This window comes from Colobus angolensis, unplaced genomic scaffold, assembly GCF_000951035.1.
Source record: "Colobus angolensis palliatus isolate OR3802 unplaced genomic scaffold, Cang.pa_1.0 Scaffold255, whole genome shotgun sequence".
Taxonomy (NCBI): Eukaryota; Metazoa; Chordata; class Mammalia; order Primates; family Cercopithecidae; genus Colobus; species Colobus angolensis.
The window spans coordinates 2,617,177-2,634,475 of NW_012115766.1; the positions used below are offsets into that span (position 1 = coordinate 2,617,177).

The following is a 17,299-nucleotide window of genomic DNA, read 5'->3' on the forward strand; positions in this document are numbered from 1 at the left end:
CTCTCAACATTTAAGGGCCCAAACCAGTTTGCTGTATTTCCCCCAGTTTGGAGAATTTTAAAGACAAGAAGATAAAGATGAAAATGAGAAACCCAACCTAGAATTACCTGTTAGACTGGTTAATCAAGGTAACAACTAACAGAGAGGCCAGGGTCTCCTGGCGGGACTCCAGACTGGAGATCCAAAGCCTTTTGCAAAAGAGAAGGTAAAATGATCTGGGGACAAAACAGGGAAATTCCTGGGACTAGAACATAAAAGTGTAAGGGTTGTTAGGATTATGAAAGCTGGCATATTTGAACATACTTCATGTGAAATGGCTTTATCTCTTTTACCTGGTTGCATTATGGGAAGAGACATTTTATCTGACTGGGAAATGTTCCCCCTATCCAGTACTGTAAAACAGAAGGTATGTAAATCCTTTGAGCAGTATTAATGGAACATGCTAAAATTGGAACCAGTTAGGATTGCCCAGGCCCACATAGTACAGAATAGAAACTGAAGAGCTGGTGGGGACAACCTCCCCATTTGATATAGCCCTTTGCAGAGTACTTCCTGGGGCTCATGGCAAAGGTTTGTGAGTGCCTCCCAGCAATGACAACTAGGACTTTGAACTAGAGAATTTCCACTTGAAGGGCATTTACTTCCTTGCTACAGGACATTAATTGAGGCTACACCTATGAGTGAAGGACGTAAAGTGATCTTGATGAAACCCCCTTTGCAAAGATTATGACAGTGAGAGAAATTTAGCTTGGCTGACTCCATCTTGCTTCTAGTCTCACAGGCTGGCTGTCTTTACTCATTCCTGGGCATAGGTCAAGCTGATCATGGCAGGAATTTAGTTTATAGTTTAACTTGGAAGCAAGGATGCTAACAGTCTCTCCCTAAAGCTAATCTCCTCCTTGCTCAGAGACCAAAAACTAATGAAAGACCACAAGATTAGGATCAGGGGAGGGGCCTGAACTTTGCTAAAGTGTATTTTTTATCATCCCTTACTGCTCAAGAATCACGTAGACAGAGGTCACAAGACTTGACATTTCCGCAATTGCTCCTATAGAAAACATTACTATTGTAGAACCCAAGACTGGTCTTTTGAGATGTTTTTCAGATTTCTGCCTTCTGGCGAAGAACTGACCCCACTCAGACCCATGACTCGTGACTCAATCGGTCCTGTGGTCCCCAACCAGAGGCAGATTCAGTGTACAAGGACCGTTTTCCACATCTCTACGACTTCGTTCCCAACCAATCAGCAGTAACCATTTCCTAGCCCCCTGCCCACCCATTAACCATAAAAATCCTAGTCTCTGAGTTCTCAGTGCGACTACTTTAAGTAATAACTCCAGTCTTTCCACTTGGCCAGTCTTGCATTAATTAAACTCTTTCTTTACTGCAGCATTAGGGTCTCGATGAACTGGTTTTATCTGTGCAGCAGGCAGGAAAAACCCGTCGGACAATTACAATTATACCTGAAATGCCCAGGCTGTTTTGGGTGATGTCAGAGAAACACTCTAATAAGGGAGGCAATGCCCAAATGAGTTCCATTATAAAACAGAATTTGTATGGGATCATGCTACCTGGGGAAAGCAAGGAGGAGACCCTCACAAACAGAGGGTCTCTTTTCCCCTAAAACTGACTCTGGAACTATGTGAGGAGCCACTGGATTCCACAGTACCCTGTAAGCAGCTCTTGACTGACCAACCAAGAGCTACTTGGTTTGAGGATGGCAATGCCAGGGTAAATGAATACCATCCTGTTTGGAAGTTGCTATTTTGGCCACAGGAGGTAAGAACAAATAATCTTGGTGGGCTGTATTGCATGCATTTTCCTAACAGTAATGGAAGAATTGAACACTGATAGAAACACCTGTGTTTGGGATTTTACTTACTCATAGGCAGTGACCAACCACCTGCCCATACAGTCAGGCAAGAGGGCAACGGATACTTGGTCTATTAAAAGGATGCCCATATGAAGCATGGCCCCATGGACATTTGAGGGGTGCATTAAAGCAGAACAAATTCATGTCAATCAGAAGAGCCCCTTTCCAGGTTTGGAAGGTGACTGGAATTGACAAGCAAGTATCCCTGTGTACTCCCTTGAGGTGGCCACCTGGATCCATGAGATCAGTGGACATGGGGGTACGGCAGCAGGCAGAGATGGGCTGAATCTAGACATGTTCCTTTTGCATCCTCTCAGGCACAAAATGCCAATAAGAACTGTTCTGTACACCAGCAAAAAAAACAGAGACTGATAATGACTATTGGGCAGATTCCCTGGTGCAAAGGCCCAAAACAAAGCTGGCAATACAGAGACTGATGCTAGTGGCCCTATGGGGCTACCAATGGGTCTTGACAGGAATAGACACTGACTCTGGCATGGCTTCTGCTTACTCAGTGGAACATGCAAATACTCTTGAGTACCATTAAAAAAACAACTAAACAGAAGATACTGCATGGATTTGTGTGGCCAATCGTCATTTCTTCAGACCAAGGAACACACTGTACAGCCTACAATGTCCAACAATGGGCACAGAGATAGTCTCCTTAGAGTCATAGTTTGATAGATGAGTAGAACAGGTATTTAACACACTGGAAACATAAAAGGCTGGCTTACATGCCTTCAAGAGTGTGTGCTCATACTCAACATGACTGGGACTAAAGGAGTCTGCCCACGAGATGTTCCTGTTTTTCTAAAGCTGATCTGGAGAAGAAGGGATGAAGAGGATGCTGGGATGACTATGCAAATCTTGCCAAGCCAGGAGCACACTGGAATAACGACCATTTTTTCTTTATTCCCCAAATCAGCTCACTAAAACCTTTTCTTTCCCTCCTACCTGATGTAGTGGTCCTAGGACCAGGCCTGCAACTGCCAGTGCTGGAAGCAGGGCTGATTTCTAAGCAAAAAACCATAACTATGTTTTTAAACCTTATGTCAAAATTCCTTAGGGCCTGATGTGACTGGGTTGCTCCTTCACCCCATTTAGCAAAACTGGGGCTAAAAGTGAATGCAGCTATATTGCCTGGTGGTAAAAATAACCCACTAGCTGTGCACTACGTAACTTGACCCTATCTGCATGGGAATGGACTAAGGAGGAGGTACCTGCCAGACTAGCATTGCTGAGTGCAATCTAAACCGGAACGGCCGTGATTCTGATGACTCTTCCAAAGGTGAAAACATTTGGGTATTAACGGAGAGAAAGAGAAATAGTAGTTGAGGGTAAAGGAATGAATAATGGATTATAAATTGAGGGAAATCCAACATTACATTAACACCTTGAAAGACACTCAGAGAAACAGATGACATTGTCTCTCACCTCAATTATAACAGATATCTAAAAAGGGAAAGCTATTTGTTTGCCAAGACTGCTCCAGCTTTGGAACCCGACAAGATTGAAGGGAAGCCTGCAAACCTGAGAGGACTCACCCTGGGAAATATTAATACAATATAATGGACTAGACTAGTTATTAACGATGCAATGAGACTCTAATGTGGCAATATATTTTGAGTTATATGTTCTTTTGACGTAAGGTATCTGAAGACCAAGGGCAGACTGTGATATTAAGAAATATATATTTGGCTTTCATCACCCATTTGCTGACATACCAATCCTAAAATCTTTGGAACATCCAAATTGCTATCTTTTTGTAGGCTAATGTTCACCGACAGCTTCAAGATGGGACTGGTCACTAGAAAGACAAAGGCATGATTAGAGAGTTGGGACTTTCAGTCCCACCCCCCAGTCTCCTGGGAGGGGAAAGCAGCTGAAAGTCAAGTTGATCATCAATGGCCAATGGTTTAATCAATTGTGGCTACATAATGAAGCCTTCATAAAGCTCAAGAGAGCAGGCTTCAGAGAGCTTTAGGATGTCTGAACATGTAGAGGTTCCTGGAGGGCATGGAAGCTCTGCACCCCTTCTCTCATACCTCACCCTACACATCTCTTCATCTGTATCTTTGTAATATCCTTTATAATAAACTGGTAAATGTGAGAAAGACCCCGACATGAAGCTCATCAGTCAGAAGTTCTAGAGGCCTGGACTTAATGACGGGTGTCTGGTGTATGGGGTGGTAGGGCAGTCTTGGGGACTGAACCCTCAAACTGTGGGAACTGGCACTATCTCCAAGTAGACAGTGTTAAAACTGAATTAGGGGACACCCATTTGGTGTCCACTGCAGAACGGACTGATTGTTTGGTGGGTAGGAGAAATCTCCCTGCTCCACACTTTTGGTCACAGAAGTTGTCTTCTGTGCTGATGATTATTGCAGTGTGAGAACAGAGGGGAAAATAGGTCAGTTTTCTCCTCATCAACTAATCATTACGGAAATGCAAATCAAAACTCACACCCACTAGAATGGTGACTATCAAAAACAAAAACACCCAGAAAATAATGGGGTTGATAAGGATGTGGAGAAACTGGAAACCTTGTGCACTTCCGGTAGGAACGTAAAATGGAACAACCTCTATGGAAAAACAGTGTGATGGTTCCATTAAAAATAAAATTACCACATGATCTAGTCATTCAATTTCTGGGTGCATACCCACAACCCCATGTTGAGGGAGTGTCCATCAACAGATGAATGGATAAGCAAAATATGGTCTATCCATATTGTATCCATGGAATGTTATTCAGTCTTAAATAGGAAGGAAATTCTGCAATATGCTACAACACGGATAAACTTCGTGGACATTATGCTAAGTAAAATAAGCAAGTCAAAAAAAAAAAAAGTACTGTATGATTCCATTTATATGAGGTACTGAGAGTAGTCAAAATCATAGAGGCAGAAAATAGAATGATGGTTGCCAGGGGATGGGGGAGTATAGACAGTTATTGTTTAATGGATATAGAGGTTCAGTTTTACAAGATGAAAAGAGTTATGGAGATGGCTGCACAACATTATGAATGTATTTAATACTACTAAACTGTACACTTAAAAATGGTTATGATGGTAAATTTGATGTTGTGTGTACTTTACCACAATAAAAAAAAGAAAAAGAAACATACTGTGGATGAACCAGATGGTGATGAAAAAAAAAATGTTACATAATTTTACAGTGTTTCTCCATCATCTCTATTGAAAAGTACACCCTTCTTCTTAGTATTTGATAATCTACACTAAGAGAAGACTAGCAGCTGTTATGGAATGAATGTTTGTGTTCCCCCCAAATTTTATCATATGTTGAAATCTAATTCCCAATATGAAGGTATTTAGAGGTAGGACCTTTGGCGGGGGTGAAGAGATTATGAGGGTGGAGACCTCATAAATGGGATTCATTACCTTCTAAGAGGCCACAGAGCTAGCTTGCTCTCTTTCCACCATCTGAGGATACAAGAAGTCAGCATGCTGCAACCGAAAAGAGAGCCCTCACCAGAGCCCAACCATGCCGGCACCCTGATCTCAGGCTTCTAGCCTCGAGAACTATGAGAAATAATTATCAAAACAAAACAGGAGATGGTTGGCAAGATGGCTGAACAGGAACAGCTCTGGTCTGCAGCTCCCAGTGAGATCAATGCAGAAGGCAGGTGATTTCTGCATTTCCAACTGCGGTACCTGGCGCATCTCACTGGGACTGGTTGGACAGTGGGTGCAGTCCACAGATGGCAAACAGAAACGGGGTGCGTCATCTTACGTGGGAGGCGCAAGGGGTCGGGGAACTCCCTCACCTAGCCAAGGGAAGCCGAGAGGGACTGTGCTATGAGGAACAGTGCATTCTGGCCCAGATCCTACGCTTTTCCCAAGGTCTTCACAACCCGCAGACCAGGATATTCCCTCAGGTACCTACACCAACCAGGTCCCTGGGTTTCACGCACAAAACTGGGCAGCCATTTGGGCAGACACCGACATAGCTGCAGGAGTTTTTTTTATACCCCGGTGGTGCCTGCAATTCCAGTGAGACAGAACTGTTCACTCCCCTTTTCAGGGGGCTGAAGCCAGGGAGCCAAGTAGTCTAGCTCAGCGAATCCTACCTCCACAGAACCCAGCAAGCTAAAATCCACTGGCTGGCAATTCTGGCTGCCAGCACAGCAGTCTGAAGTCCACCCGGGATGCTTGAGCTTGGTGGGGGGAGGGGCATCTGCCATTACTGAGGCTTGAGTAGGTGGTTTTCCCCTCAGAGTGTAAACAAAGCTGCCTAGAACTTCGAACTGGGTGGAGGCCACCACAGCTAAGCAAAGTTGCTGTAGCCAGACTGCCTCTCTAGATTCCTCCTCTCTGGGCAGGGCATCTCTGAATGAAAGGCGGAGGCCCAGTCAGGGGCTTATAGATAAAACTCCCATCTCCCTGGGACAGAGCACTGGGGGAAGGGGTGGCTATGGGTACAGCTTCAGCAGACTTAAATGTTCATGTCTGCTGGCTCTGAAGAGAGCAATGGATCTCCAAGCACAGCACTGGAGCTCTCCTAAGGGACAGACTGCCTCTTCAAGTGGGTCCCTGAACCCTGTGCCTCCTGACTGGGAGACACCTCCCAGCAGGGGCCGGCAGACACCTCATACAGGAGAGCCCCAGCTGGCATCTGGTGGGTGCCTGTCTGGGACAATGCTTCCAAAGGAAGGAAAAGGCAGCAATCTTTGCTGTTCTGCAGCCTCCACTGGTGATATCCAGGCAGATGAGGTCTGGAGTGAACCTCCAGCAAACTCAAGCAGGCCTGCAGTAGAGGGGCCTGACTGTTAGAAGGAAAACTAGCCAACAGAAAGGAATAGCACCAACATCAAAAAAAAAGGACATCCACACAAAAACCCCATCTGAAGGTCACCACCATCAAAGAGCAAAGGTGGATAAATCCATGAAGATGAGGAAAAACCAGCGCCAAAAGGCTAAAAATTCCAAAAACAACCAGAATGCCTCTTCTCCTCCCAAGGATAACAACTCCTCGCCAGCAAGGGAACAAAACTGGACAGAGAATGAGTTTGACGAACTGACAGAAGTAGACTTCAGAAGGTGGGTAATAACAAACTCCTCCAAGCTAAAGGAGCATGTTCTAATCCAATGCAAGGAAGCTAAGAACCTTAAAAAAACAGAGGAACTGCTAACTAGAATAACCAGTTTAGAGAGGAACATAAATAACCTGATGGAGCTGAAAAACACAGCATGAGAACTTTGTGAAGCATATACAAGTATCAATAGCCTAATCCATCAAATGGAAGAAAGGATAGCAGAGACTGAAGACCAACTTACTGAAATAAAGTGTGAAGATAAGATTAGAGAAAAAAGAATGAAAAACAAACAAAGCCTCTAAGAAATATGGGACTATGTGAAAAAAACAGATCTATGTTTGATTGCTGTACCTAAAACTGATGGGGAGAATGGAACCAAGTTGGAAAACACTCTTCAGGATATTATCCAGGAGAACTTCCCCAACCTAGCAAGACAAGCTAACATTCAAATTCAGGAAATACAGAGAACACCACAAAGATACTCATCAGGAAGAGCAACCCTAAGACACATAATCGTCAGATTCACCAAGGTTGAAATGAAGGAAAAAATTTAAAGGCAGCCAGAGAGAAAGGTTGGGTCACCCACAAAGGGAAGCCCATCAGACTAACAGCGGATCTCTCAGCAGAAACCCTACAAACCACAAGAAGAGAGTGGGTGTCAATATTCAACATTCTTAAAAGAATTTTCAACCCAGAATTTCATATCCGGCCAAACTAAACTTCATAAGTGAAAGAGAAATAATATCCTTCACAAACAAGCAAATGCTGAGAGATTCTGCCACCACCGGGCCTTCCTCACAAGAGCTCCTGAAGGAAGCACTACATATGGAAAGGAAAAAGCAGTACCAGCCACTGCAAAAACATACCAAATTGTAAAGACCTTCTATGCTATGAAGAAACTACATCAACAACTGGCAAAATAACCAGCTAGCATCATAATGACAGGATCAAATTCACACATAACAATATTAACCTTAAATGAAAATGGGCTAAATGCTCCATTTAAAAGACAGACTGGCAAACTGTATAGAGTTAAGACCCATCAGTGTGCTGTATTCAGGAGACCCATCTCATGTGCAAAGACACACATAGGCTCAACATAAAGGAATGGAGGAAGATTTGCCAAGAAAATGGAAAGGAAAAAAAAAAAGCAGGGGTTGCAATCCTAGTCTCTGTTGGGAAAACTGGCTAGCCATATGCAGAAAACCTTCTTTACACCTTATACAATTAAAGATGGATTAAAGAGTTAAAGACCTAAAACCATAAAAACCCTAGAAGAAAACCTAGGCAATACCATTCAGGACATTGGCATAGGCAAAGACTTCATGACTAAAACATCAAAAGCAATGGCAACCAAAGCCAAAATTGACAAATAGGATCTAACTAAACTAAAGAGCTTCTGCACAGCAAAAGAAACTATCATCAGAGTGAACAGGCAACCTACAGAATGGCAGAAAATTTTTGCAATCTATCCATCTGACAAAGAGCTAATATCCAGAATCCACAAAGAACTTAAACAAATTTACAAGAAAAATACAAACAACCCCATTGAAAAGTGGACAAAGGATATGAACAGACACTTCTCAAAAGAAGACATTTATGTGGCCAACAAACATATGAAAAAAAGCTCATCACTGTCATTAGAGAAATGCAAATCAAGACCGCAATGAGATATAATCTTACGGCAGTTAGAATGGCAAGCATTAAAAGTCAGGAAACAACAGACGCTGGAAAAATAGGAACGTTTTTATGCTGCTGGTGGGAGTGTAAATTCAACCATTGTGGAAGACAGTGTGGCGATTCCTCAAGGATCGAGAACTAGAAATACCATTTGACCCAGCAATCCCATTATTTGGTATATACCCAAAGGATTGTAAGTCATTCCACTATAAAGACACACGCACACTTATTACAGTTCTATTCACAATAGCAAAGACTTGGAACCAATCCAAATGCCCATCAATGACAGACCGGATAAACAAAATGTGGCACATATACACCATGGAATACTATGCAGCAATAAAAAAGGATGGTTTCATGTTTTGCAGGGACATGGATGAATCTGGAAACCATCATTCTCAGCAAACTAACACAGGAACAGAAAACCAAACACCGCATGTTCTCAGTCATATGTGGGAGCTGAACAATGAGAACACCTGGACAGAGGGAGGGGAACATCACATACCACGGCCTGTTGGAGGTTAGGAGAGGGGTAGCATTAGGAGAAATACCTAGTGTAGATGACGGGTTGATGAGTGCAGCAAACCACCATGGCACGTGTATACCTACGTAACAAACATGCACATTCTGCACATGTACCCCAGAACTTAAAGTACAATTAGAAAAAAATACTACCAATGTTATTGGAAAATGCCAGATAAAATAATTTTAAAAATCCATTCTGGCAATCTGTATCTTTTAAGTGAAGCATTTAATCCAGTTATATCCAAGGTTAATCTTGATACGTGAGGCTTTGTCCCTGTCATACTGTTTACTGTCCTCTAGTTGTTTTATAAATTCATTCTTTTTCTCTCTGTTGTGGTTTGATGAAATTTTGTCAGATTTCCATTTGTTTCCATTCTCTGTTTTGTAAGACCTGTGAGTTTTATATTTTCATGTGTTTGGGTAATAGTATCAACCTGTTGTTTCCATGTTCAAGACCCCTTTGAGCACTTCCTGTAGGGTCAGTCTAGTGGTGACAAATTCCCTCAGCATTTCCTTGTCTGGGAAAGATTATTTCTCCTTTATCTATAAGGCTTATTCCGGCAGGATATAAAATTCTTGGCTCACAGCTTTTTTCTTTCCTTTCTTTCTTTTAGCACGATGGCTAAAGTGTCATCTCATTCTCTTTGGCCTATAAGGTTTCTGCTGAAAAGTCCACTATTAGTCCTTTATACGTGACTTGATGCTTTTGCTCTTGCTAATTTTAAAGATTCTTTCTTTCACTTGAATTTAAACATTCTGAATATAATATGCCATGTGAAGTCCTAATATGCCATGTAAAGTCCTTTTTTCAATATATTTACCTGAAGATCACTGGATCTCCTATATCTAAATATCTAACTCTTTTGCTAGATTTGGGACATTTTCATCAATTATTTCCTTCAGTAGGATTTCTAAACTTTTTGATCTCTCTTTTCCCTCAAAAATATTGATAATTCATAAGTTTGGTCATTTTGTGGAGTCCCAGACATCTTGAGGGCTGTTTTCATTCTTTTTCATTTTTTCCTTATTTTTGTCTGGCTGGATTATTTCAAAAGATCTGTCGTCAAGTTTTGAAATTCCTCCTTCTGCTTGGTCTACTCTATTACTGAAGCTTTCAAATGTATTTTGTATTTTCTTCAATGAATTTTCAGTTCCAGAATCTGTTTGGTTTTTTAAAGATATCTGTCTCCTTGTTTATCTCTCATTCATATCTTGAATTCATTTTCTTATTTTTGTACTGGTTTTCACATTTCTCTTATACCTCAATGAGGTTCTTTAAAATCAATATTTTGAATTCTTTATCTGTTATTTCAAGGAATTCTTACTGATTGGGATCTGTTCCTAGTAAACTGTTGTGGCCCTTTACTGGTATCATATTTTCCTGCTTTTTCATGTTTCCTGTTTCCTTCCATTGGTATCTGCATATCTGGTACTGTTTTTCCAATTTTTAAAAATTGCTTTTGTAGGAGAGAATATTTTTCCTGAAGATGCATATATGTTGTTGGTTAAGTAAGACACTTTGGCTTTCATTTTTAGTGCTGTTGTAGCATGGTCTTTGTGTGACTTTTTCAATAGTACACAAGGTTCATGGTATGTGTAATTTCCTCAGTGGCTTAGGGTATGGTTATTAGCCAAAGCTGTGAAATTTTGCTGGGGACTTGGATGCCAACTGAGTCAGTCTTTGGGCCCCAGTGGTGGCAGCAGAAGGGTGAATACACGTGTTTTTAGGCCCTAGAGCAGCTTATGCTAGCTGCAGTGTTACAGAGTTCTGTATGATTGATTCTTGGGCCTGCAGGTGAACTGCCTGCTTAGAAGCTAGTAATGAGAGCAGTGGGCTAGATGGGTAGACAAGTTGTCAGCCCCCTGAGTAGCTGGTATGATATGAATGATGGCAGCAGTGGTGGTGGAGCAACCCACTGAGACCCAAGAGGTCCATGTTGGTGTTGCAGGTAGCTGCAATGGGTTGAGCATGCTAGTCCTCAATTCCACAGCTGCCCGGAGCAGGGCAGTGGGTACTGCCATAAGTGTCCATTATGGCATTCCTGGAGGTGGCTGTTGTCTGCTTTTGTGCTCATGGTGTGCCTGGGATTCACTAAGACTCTTGGATCTGTGGGTTTACAAGTTTCATTAAATTTGAAAAATATTTCTTTAAATACTTATGTGCCCCTACTCTTTGGAGATTTCAACTGTATATCTTCAAGGCCACCTGAAATTGTCCCACAGCTCAGTGATGGTGTTAATTTTCTAAAATTATTTTTTATCTTGGTGTTTCACTTTGGATAGTTATTATTGCAATGTCTTCAAGTTCACTGATACTTTCTTCTTAAATGTCTAATTTGCTATGAAACCCATCCAGTGGGTTTTTCACCTCAATCAAGAATGTAGTTTTCATCTCTAGAGGTATGATTTCAACTTATTTAAGACTAAGAGACATTCCATGTCTTTTTTGAACATATAGAACAGAGGTATAATAACTATTTAATAGTAACAGCTTAACAACTTCTAATTCTAACCTTGCATAAATTCTGCAACCATTTCAATAAGCTAATTTTTTTTCACTTCTGTATTTTCCTACTGCTTTATATGCCTGGCAACTTTTGATTGGATGGCAGACATTATGAATTTGACTTTATTAGATGTTGGTTCTTTTTGTATTTCTGTAAGCCTTCCTGAGTTTTGTTCTCAGACACAGGAAACTTGGAAACAGTTTCACTTTCTTGTATCTAGCTTTTCAGATATGTTAGGCAGGACTAGGAAAGTGCCTAGTCTAGGGTTAACTATCCCACCTATTGAGGTACGACCCTTTTACATACTCTTTTCAATACCTTATGAATAAGGGTTTTCCAGCCCAGGCCTGTGTGAGTGTCAGGCACCATTCCCTCTAATCTAGTTGGATCTTTCCCCAGCATCGGGTAGTTTCCTGACACATACGCACTGATCAATACTCTACTGAATACATAGGGGGCTCTTCACCTATCTCCAGTATTCCCTTTCTGTATAGCTCTCTCCTCTCTGGTACTCTGCCCTGCAAACTCGAATAGCCTTGGTCTCGTGAGACTCTTAGTTCCATCTTTTCCACCCACAGAGTCTGCCAGGTTCCATCTGGTGCTCCCTCCCTAAGCAGTAACTTGGAATTCTCTTAAGGCAGTCAGCTGTGGAAGTCACAGAACTCACCTCATTTGCTTCATGTTTCTTTTAGATCATTTTCCTTTACACCTAATATTCAGTATCTTAAAAATCTTTGTTTTACATATTTTGTTCTTTTAGAGGGCTGGTTCAGATAAAAGGGTAAACCTGGTCCCCGTTAATTCATCTTGGCCAGAAAAAGTACCATCTAGTTTTTTGAATAAGAATATATGCAGAATTTAAAGCCATTTAGGATGAGAATGACTCCTTACCTTATTAATGTATCATCATCCACAATGACTAACCATGCTGTTTTGTCATGGCTACGATTCAGAAATCTTTCCAATATGGCAAATGTCTTCCCACAATGACCTAGAAAAGGCAAGAAAAAACTTACAATGTATTATTTCCTATAAAATATATAGAATTCATTAATTTCTTTTTAGTTTTGAAGTGTTGTAAGAGCTTACACACCAACATGCAGCTTAAAAGTTCAAAATTTTTAAAAATAGCCTTTCTAATTTTCATAGACACATTGAACCAGTAGGAACTTTAGAGATAACGAAATTCAAATCATTCATTTCACACACGAGGAAATGGAGACTTAGAGAGATTAGTGGAATTACACAGTCACACAGATAATTTGAGGTAGAGATAGAATTAGTATCTTCAGTCCCGGCAAGAAAGTTTTAAGACTCACAGCAATGAGCAATGGCATCCTTTCTTAGATACGCTTATTCTGAAGGAGCTGTTAGAACCCCAGGCACCACTGCCACAGGGAAGCAGCAGTGCAAAAGTGGACGCTTATACCTCTATTTGTTTTGTAAATATTTACTACCACTAAGTTTCTAATATGCCAGATACTGTGGCAGGTACTAAGATATGCACTGAAGATACAGTGCTCAGTAAGATAGAGTAACAGTCCTTCGGATACCAACAGATAAATTACGATGCTTTAATGGTAAATGCTGGGACCAAAATAAAACACTTGGGAAGAGTAGTCAAACTGATAAACAGGAATATGCCCCTCATTTCAATTATTTGGTGAAACAGTGGAGAACAAATATTAACTTACATTAATGACTATCAAACCACTCAATTTGACCTTTATTTTCTTTACTCTTGATCTCTGTGTATTTTTAACCATTACAAGACGTATGTTTGAAAGCCATCTCAAATTCCTTTTAGAACAAATGTAAGTATAAGCAATAAGGTCAGACTAGAAATGAAGAAATCAAACAAGGAAGGTATACATAAATACATGATTATTAAACCCAATCTAAAACAGTTTTTCCAAATCAAACAGCAACAGACAGACTCAGTAATACACTTAACCTTGTCAGAAGAACTAGTAATTACAGAAATGGCATATCTGAATCTACACTGTACTAAATTAATGAAAGAATTATGAATGACACTAACATAAAATAATTAAGATAAATTGTATAGAACATAATCAGTTTGCTACTTTTTTTCTTTACTCATAGAAGGGTATGGGGAACAAAAAAACTAAAGAAAAAAGGGTGGCAAGAATACTGGATAAAACTTAAGATGAATAAAGACTATCTGAAGATGAGGTGGCCAAATTTACACTTCCATTTTTGACACAATTTTTAAAAATTTTTTATAGATTTAAGAGGTACAAGTGCAGTTTTGTAACATGGGCATATTGCACAGTGGTGAAGTCTGGGCTTTTGGTGAAGCCATCACCCGAAGAGTGTCTATCGTACCTAGTGGGTAATTTCTCATCCCTCACCCCTCTTCTACTCTCCCACACCTTTTGGAGTCTCCAATGTCTACCATTCCACTCTGTACATCCTAAAAAGTGTTTTTAATTAGAAAGCCTGCAATTTGAAGAGAAAAGCAGGTTTATTTCTAACAATTTACTAATTAAAATCTTAACATATAGAATAGAGTTTATTCTACATAAAACTAGTGTAGACTGTGATTAGGTGGTACTCACAGGTAATATAATATGTGAACTAGACTATAATACTGACAAGGATAGAAGCTTTGTGTGGGAATATGACAAATCAACTTTAAACACCCCATCACGACCACAAAGAATTATGAAGGTATGAAAAATCTATTGTTAAATTCTGTTGGAACTATCATGTGCTCAATTATAGGATACAGTCTACTAAACACCTGCAACACTTTGTACTCTAAAGCCCTTAGTTTGAAAGAACCAATCTGTATCTGTGAGGGAAGAAGGGAAAAAAACTAATATGACGCAAAAATTATAGCACTTACAAAATATTTCATTTTTATCCTAACCTAATTTACTGTATTTACAGAATGGGGTGTTTAATAAGGAGACTAGTAAGAATTACGGACTCACCTCTATCTGTATTAGGAATTCCCAAATCCACAGTAGGAATGGACTTTTCAGTATAGTCACTATAGTATTCAATCAGACTTGCCTGGCTCTCCCAAGTCTGCTTAACAATAGGTACTGAAAAAATTACAGAGATGACAATCACCGGCACAGTTACACAAGGAAGCTTAAAAACTCAAAATGGCAGTATAATCATCTACAAAGCAAGAGAAACATTATTTGCTGCTCTTCAGGTGTTCCAAGAATTGCTTGCTTCCAATCCTGAGAAATGCCAACGTTGTTGACTAAAACCCTCTTCTTGAAGCATTTGCAACATTCTCTAGAATAAAGCATTTCTCATTCCTGGTGATGAATGCACTTACTTCCATATACTGACAAATTTTCTAGTTTGATTATGCTATTGTGTTTACATTAATGTTAACTAATTTTTCTTTTACCATGGAGCATGGTAAGAGAAAATCCATCCCCCTTACCATGGAGCATGGGAAGACCTTTGCAAACTATGCATGTCCCCACCCAAAGATTCTACAGAACTACTCAGCCTTACAAAGGGCATGACCCTGCCAAATGAGAATCACTGCATATGATGACTGATATTACAATGTTGTTCTTTTGAAAAATGTGGAAGTAATAACATTCAAAACTACTACAAGCTTTAAAATTCTATCATTAGCAGCTAAATGTTTTAACACAATAAATACAACGGAAAGCTGTCCTGGCTTTCTGTATTTTTGCTTTGGATGCTCAAAGACAGCTCTGTCTGCATACCTGACATAGAGACTTACCACTGCTTGGTATTAATTCACCTGACCAAGTAATTATTTTCTTCTGTACTTAAAAAACAAATTGCTGCGTATGCATCTCTGAATTTTAAAAAGTGGTTTCTTGTTTTTTCAATAGGAAAAAATCATTCAGATATTATATACTGTTAATTTAAGAATCAAAACTCTGATGAACCAAATCTTCACTTAACTTTTGAGAAGCTTTCTCAGATCATGTATCTTTCCCCTGTTCCCAACTCAAATAGAAATAAATACAGAAACTGATGTTTCAATGTAAAATTTAAGTGTTAAGGCTAATAAGTATGCAAATTCTCAGTCCAGTTCAGACAGCCCTTAAATAGAAAATACGAAAGTACATCCCATCATTTCATAATCTCTCATTCATTGACTTTTTTTTAAAAAACTGAGTTCTGCACATCTACTAAATTATTACCAAATTACCAGTTAAATATTATTTCCATATATTAAAATATTATTTTTCCACAACCATAGAAAAGCAGATAGTTCTAAAGGTTTCTACATGTCAAAATGGTCAAAGATGTACTAAATAATAGATAGAGCTACTGGGGGACAAAAAAAGGAAAAAAGAAATTTTAAAAAATTTTACTCTGTTCTACTTCCAAATTTCAGCACAACAAAAATGTTGACCTTGGCACTGCTGTGGCAGTTTGCTTTGCATATAATAAGCAACAGAACTTACCCCAGAAAGGGCTCCCTGCAGCTTGTAGCCACTAAAAGTACACACTGTTGGGTAAAATATCCACCATTGCATAATGCTGGAAGAAGCTGTGAGGAAAGGTCAAGAACTTTCCTCAGTCCCCCAGCAAGGGCCCTGCAGGCTGTGTGAATTTTGCTTTCAATTTCCTCAGCCTTTAGGCCTTCAGTCCTGTTTTGCTCTAATCGGTTTATTAAACAGCACAGGAGTTTCTTCTCAATTAACGGATTTAAATAAAATTAAAATCAACATCAAGGGTGAATTAGTGCTTTTGCTTTCTCTTTTACTTTGAAACAGGTAAAATAGAAATTACGCTAAAGTGCCGGGTGCGGTGGCTCAAGCCTGTAATCCTAGTACTTTGGGAGGCCGAGGTGGGCGGATCACGAGGTCAGGAGATCGAGACCATCCTGGCTAACACTGTGAAACCCCATCTCTACTAAAAAATACAAAAAACTAGCTGGGCGAGGTGGCAGGCGCCTATAGTCCCAGCTACTTGGGAGGCTGAGGCAGGATAATGGTTTAAACCCAGGAGGCAGAGCTTGCAGTGAGCTGAGATCTGGCCACTGCACTCCAGCCTGGGCAACAGAGCGAGACTCTGTCTAAAAAAAATTAAAAAAATAAAAAAATAAAAAAGAAATTACACTAAAGATAAGAATTAATGTGTGTATGACTCATTTCCCAACATCTGGCACAGTGCCTAGTACATAGTAGGTACTCAATAAATAGTTGAATGAGGACTGAATGTTGTAGGCATTTCAATAAAAGGCCTAGGATTATTTGTGGAGACTTGTTAAAGGAAGGTTTTATTCATAAAGGCAATTCAGCCTTTGATTAATCATTTTAAAACAAGCCAACCATTTAAATATACTAAGATATTATGATTCTATAATACTTAAAGCATTCAGCAGTTTGTACATCTCTCCCTTTGTCAATATAACCTCCATGTGTCGTATCTCTTAGCCGTAAAGGATTTCAAGTCTTCCAAAAAAAAAACAGCTTAAGGCTTTATTTTCAACCACGGTTGATTCTAAATTAAACTTTTAAAATAATGACCTATTTTATTAGCATCATTTAAATTCTAAAATGAATTCATTCTATTGCTTACAAAATATTTTATATTGTATTGAGGCACTGTATTCCTAAAGATATTAAACTGGCCGGGCGCGGTGGCTCAAGCCTGTAATCCCAGCACTTTGGGAGGCCGAGA

The 17,299-nt window shown here is 39.9% G+C and overlaps 1 protein-coding gene across 1 annotated transcript in view; it reads right to left on the reverse strand.

Annotated features, from left to right (window-relative positions):
• Positions 1-17,299, reverse strand: part of B3GALTL (beta 1,3-galactosyltransferase-like) — a 120,703-nt gene that overhangs the window by 23,658 nt on the left and 79,746 nt on the right. Inside the window, exons 13-14 of the mRNA XM_011946940.1 lie at positions 14,599-14,712; positions 12,530-12,629 (exon numbers count right to left, since the gene is read on the reverse strand). Coding sequence (XP_011802330.1) covers positions 12,530-12,629; positions 14,599-14,712 — 214 coding nt within the window. The remainder of the gene's footprint in view (positions 1-12,529; positions 12,630-14,598; positions 14,713-17,299) is intronic.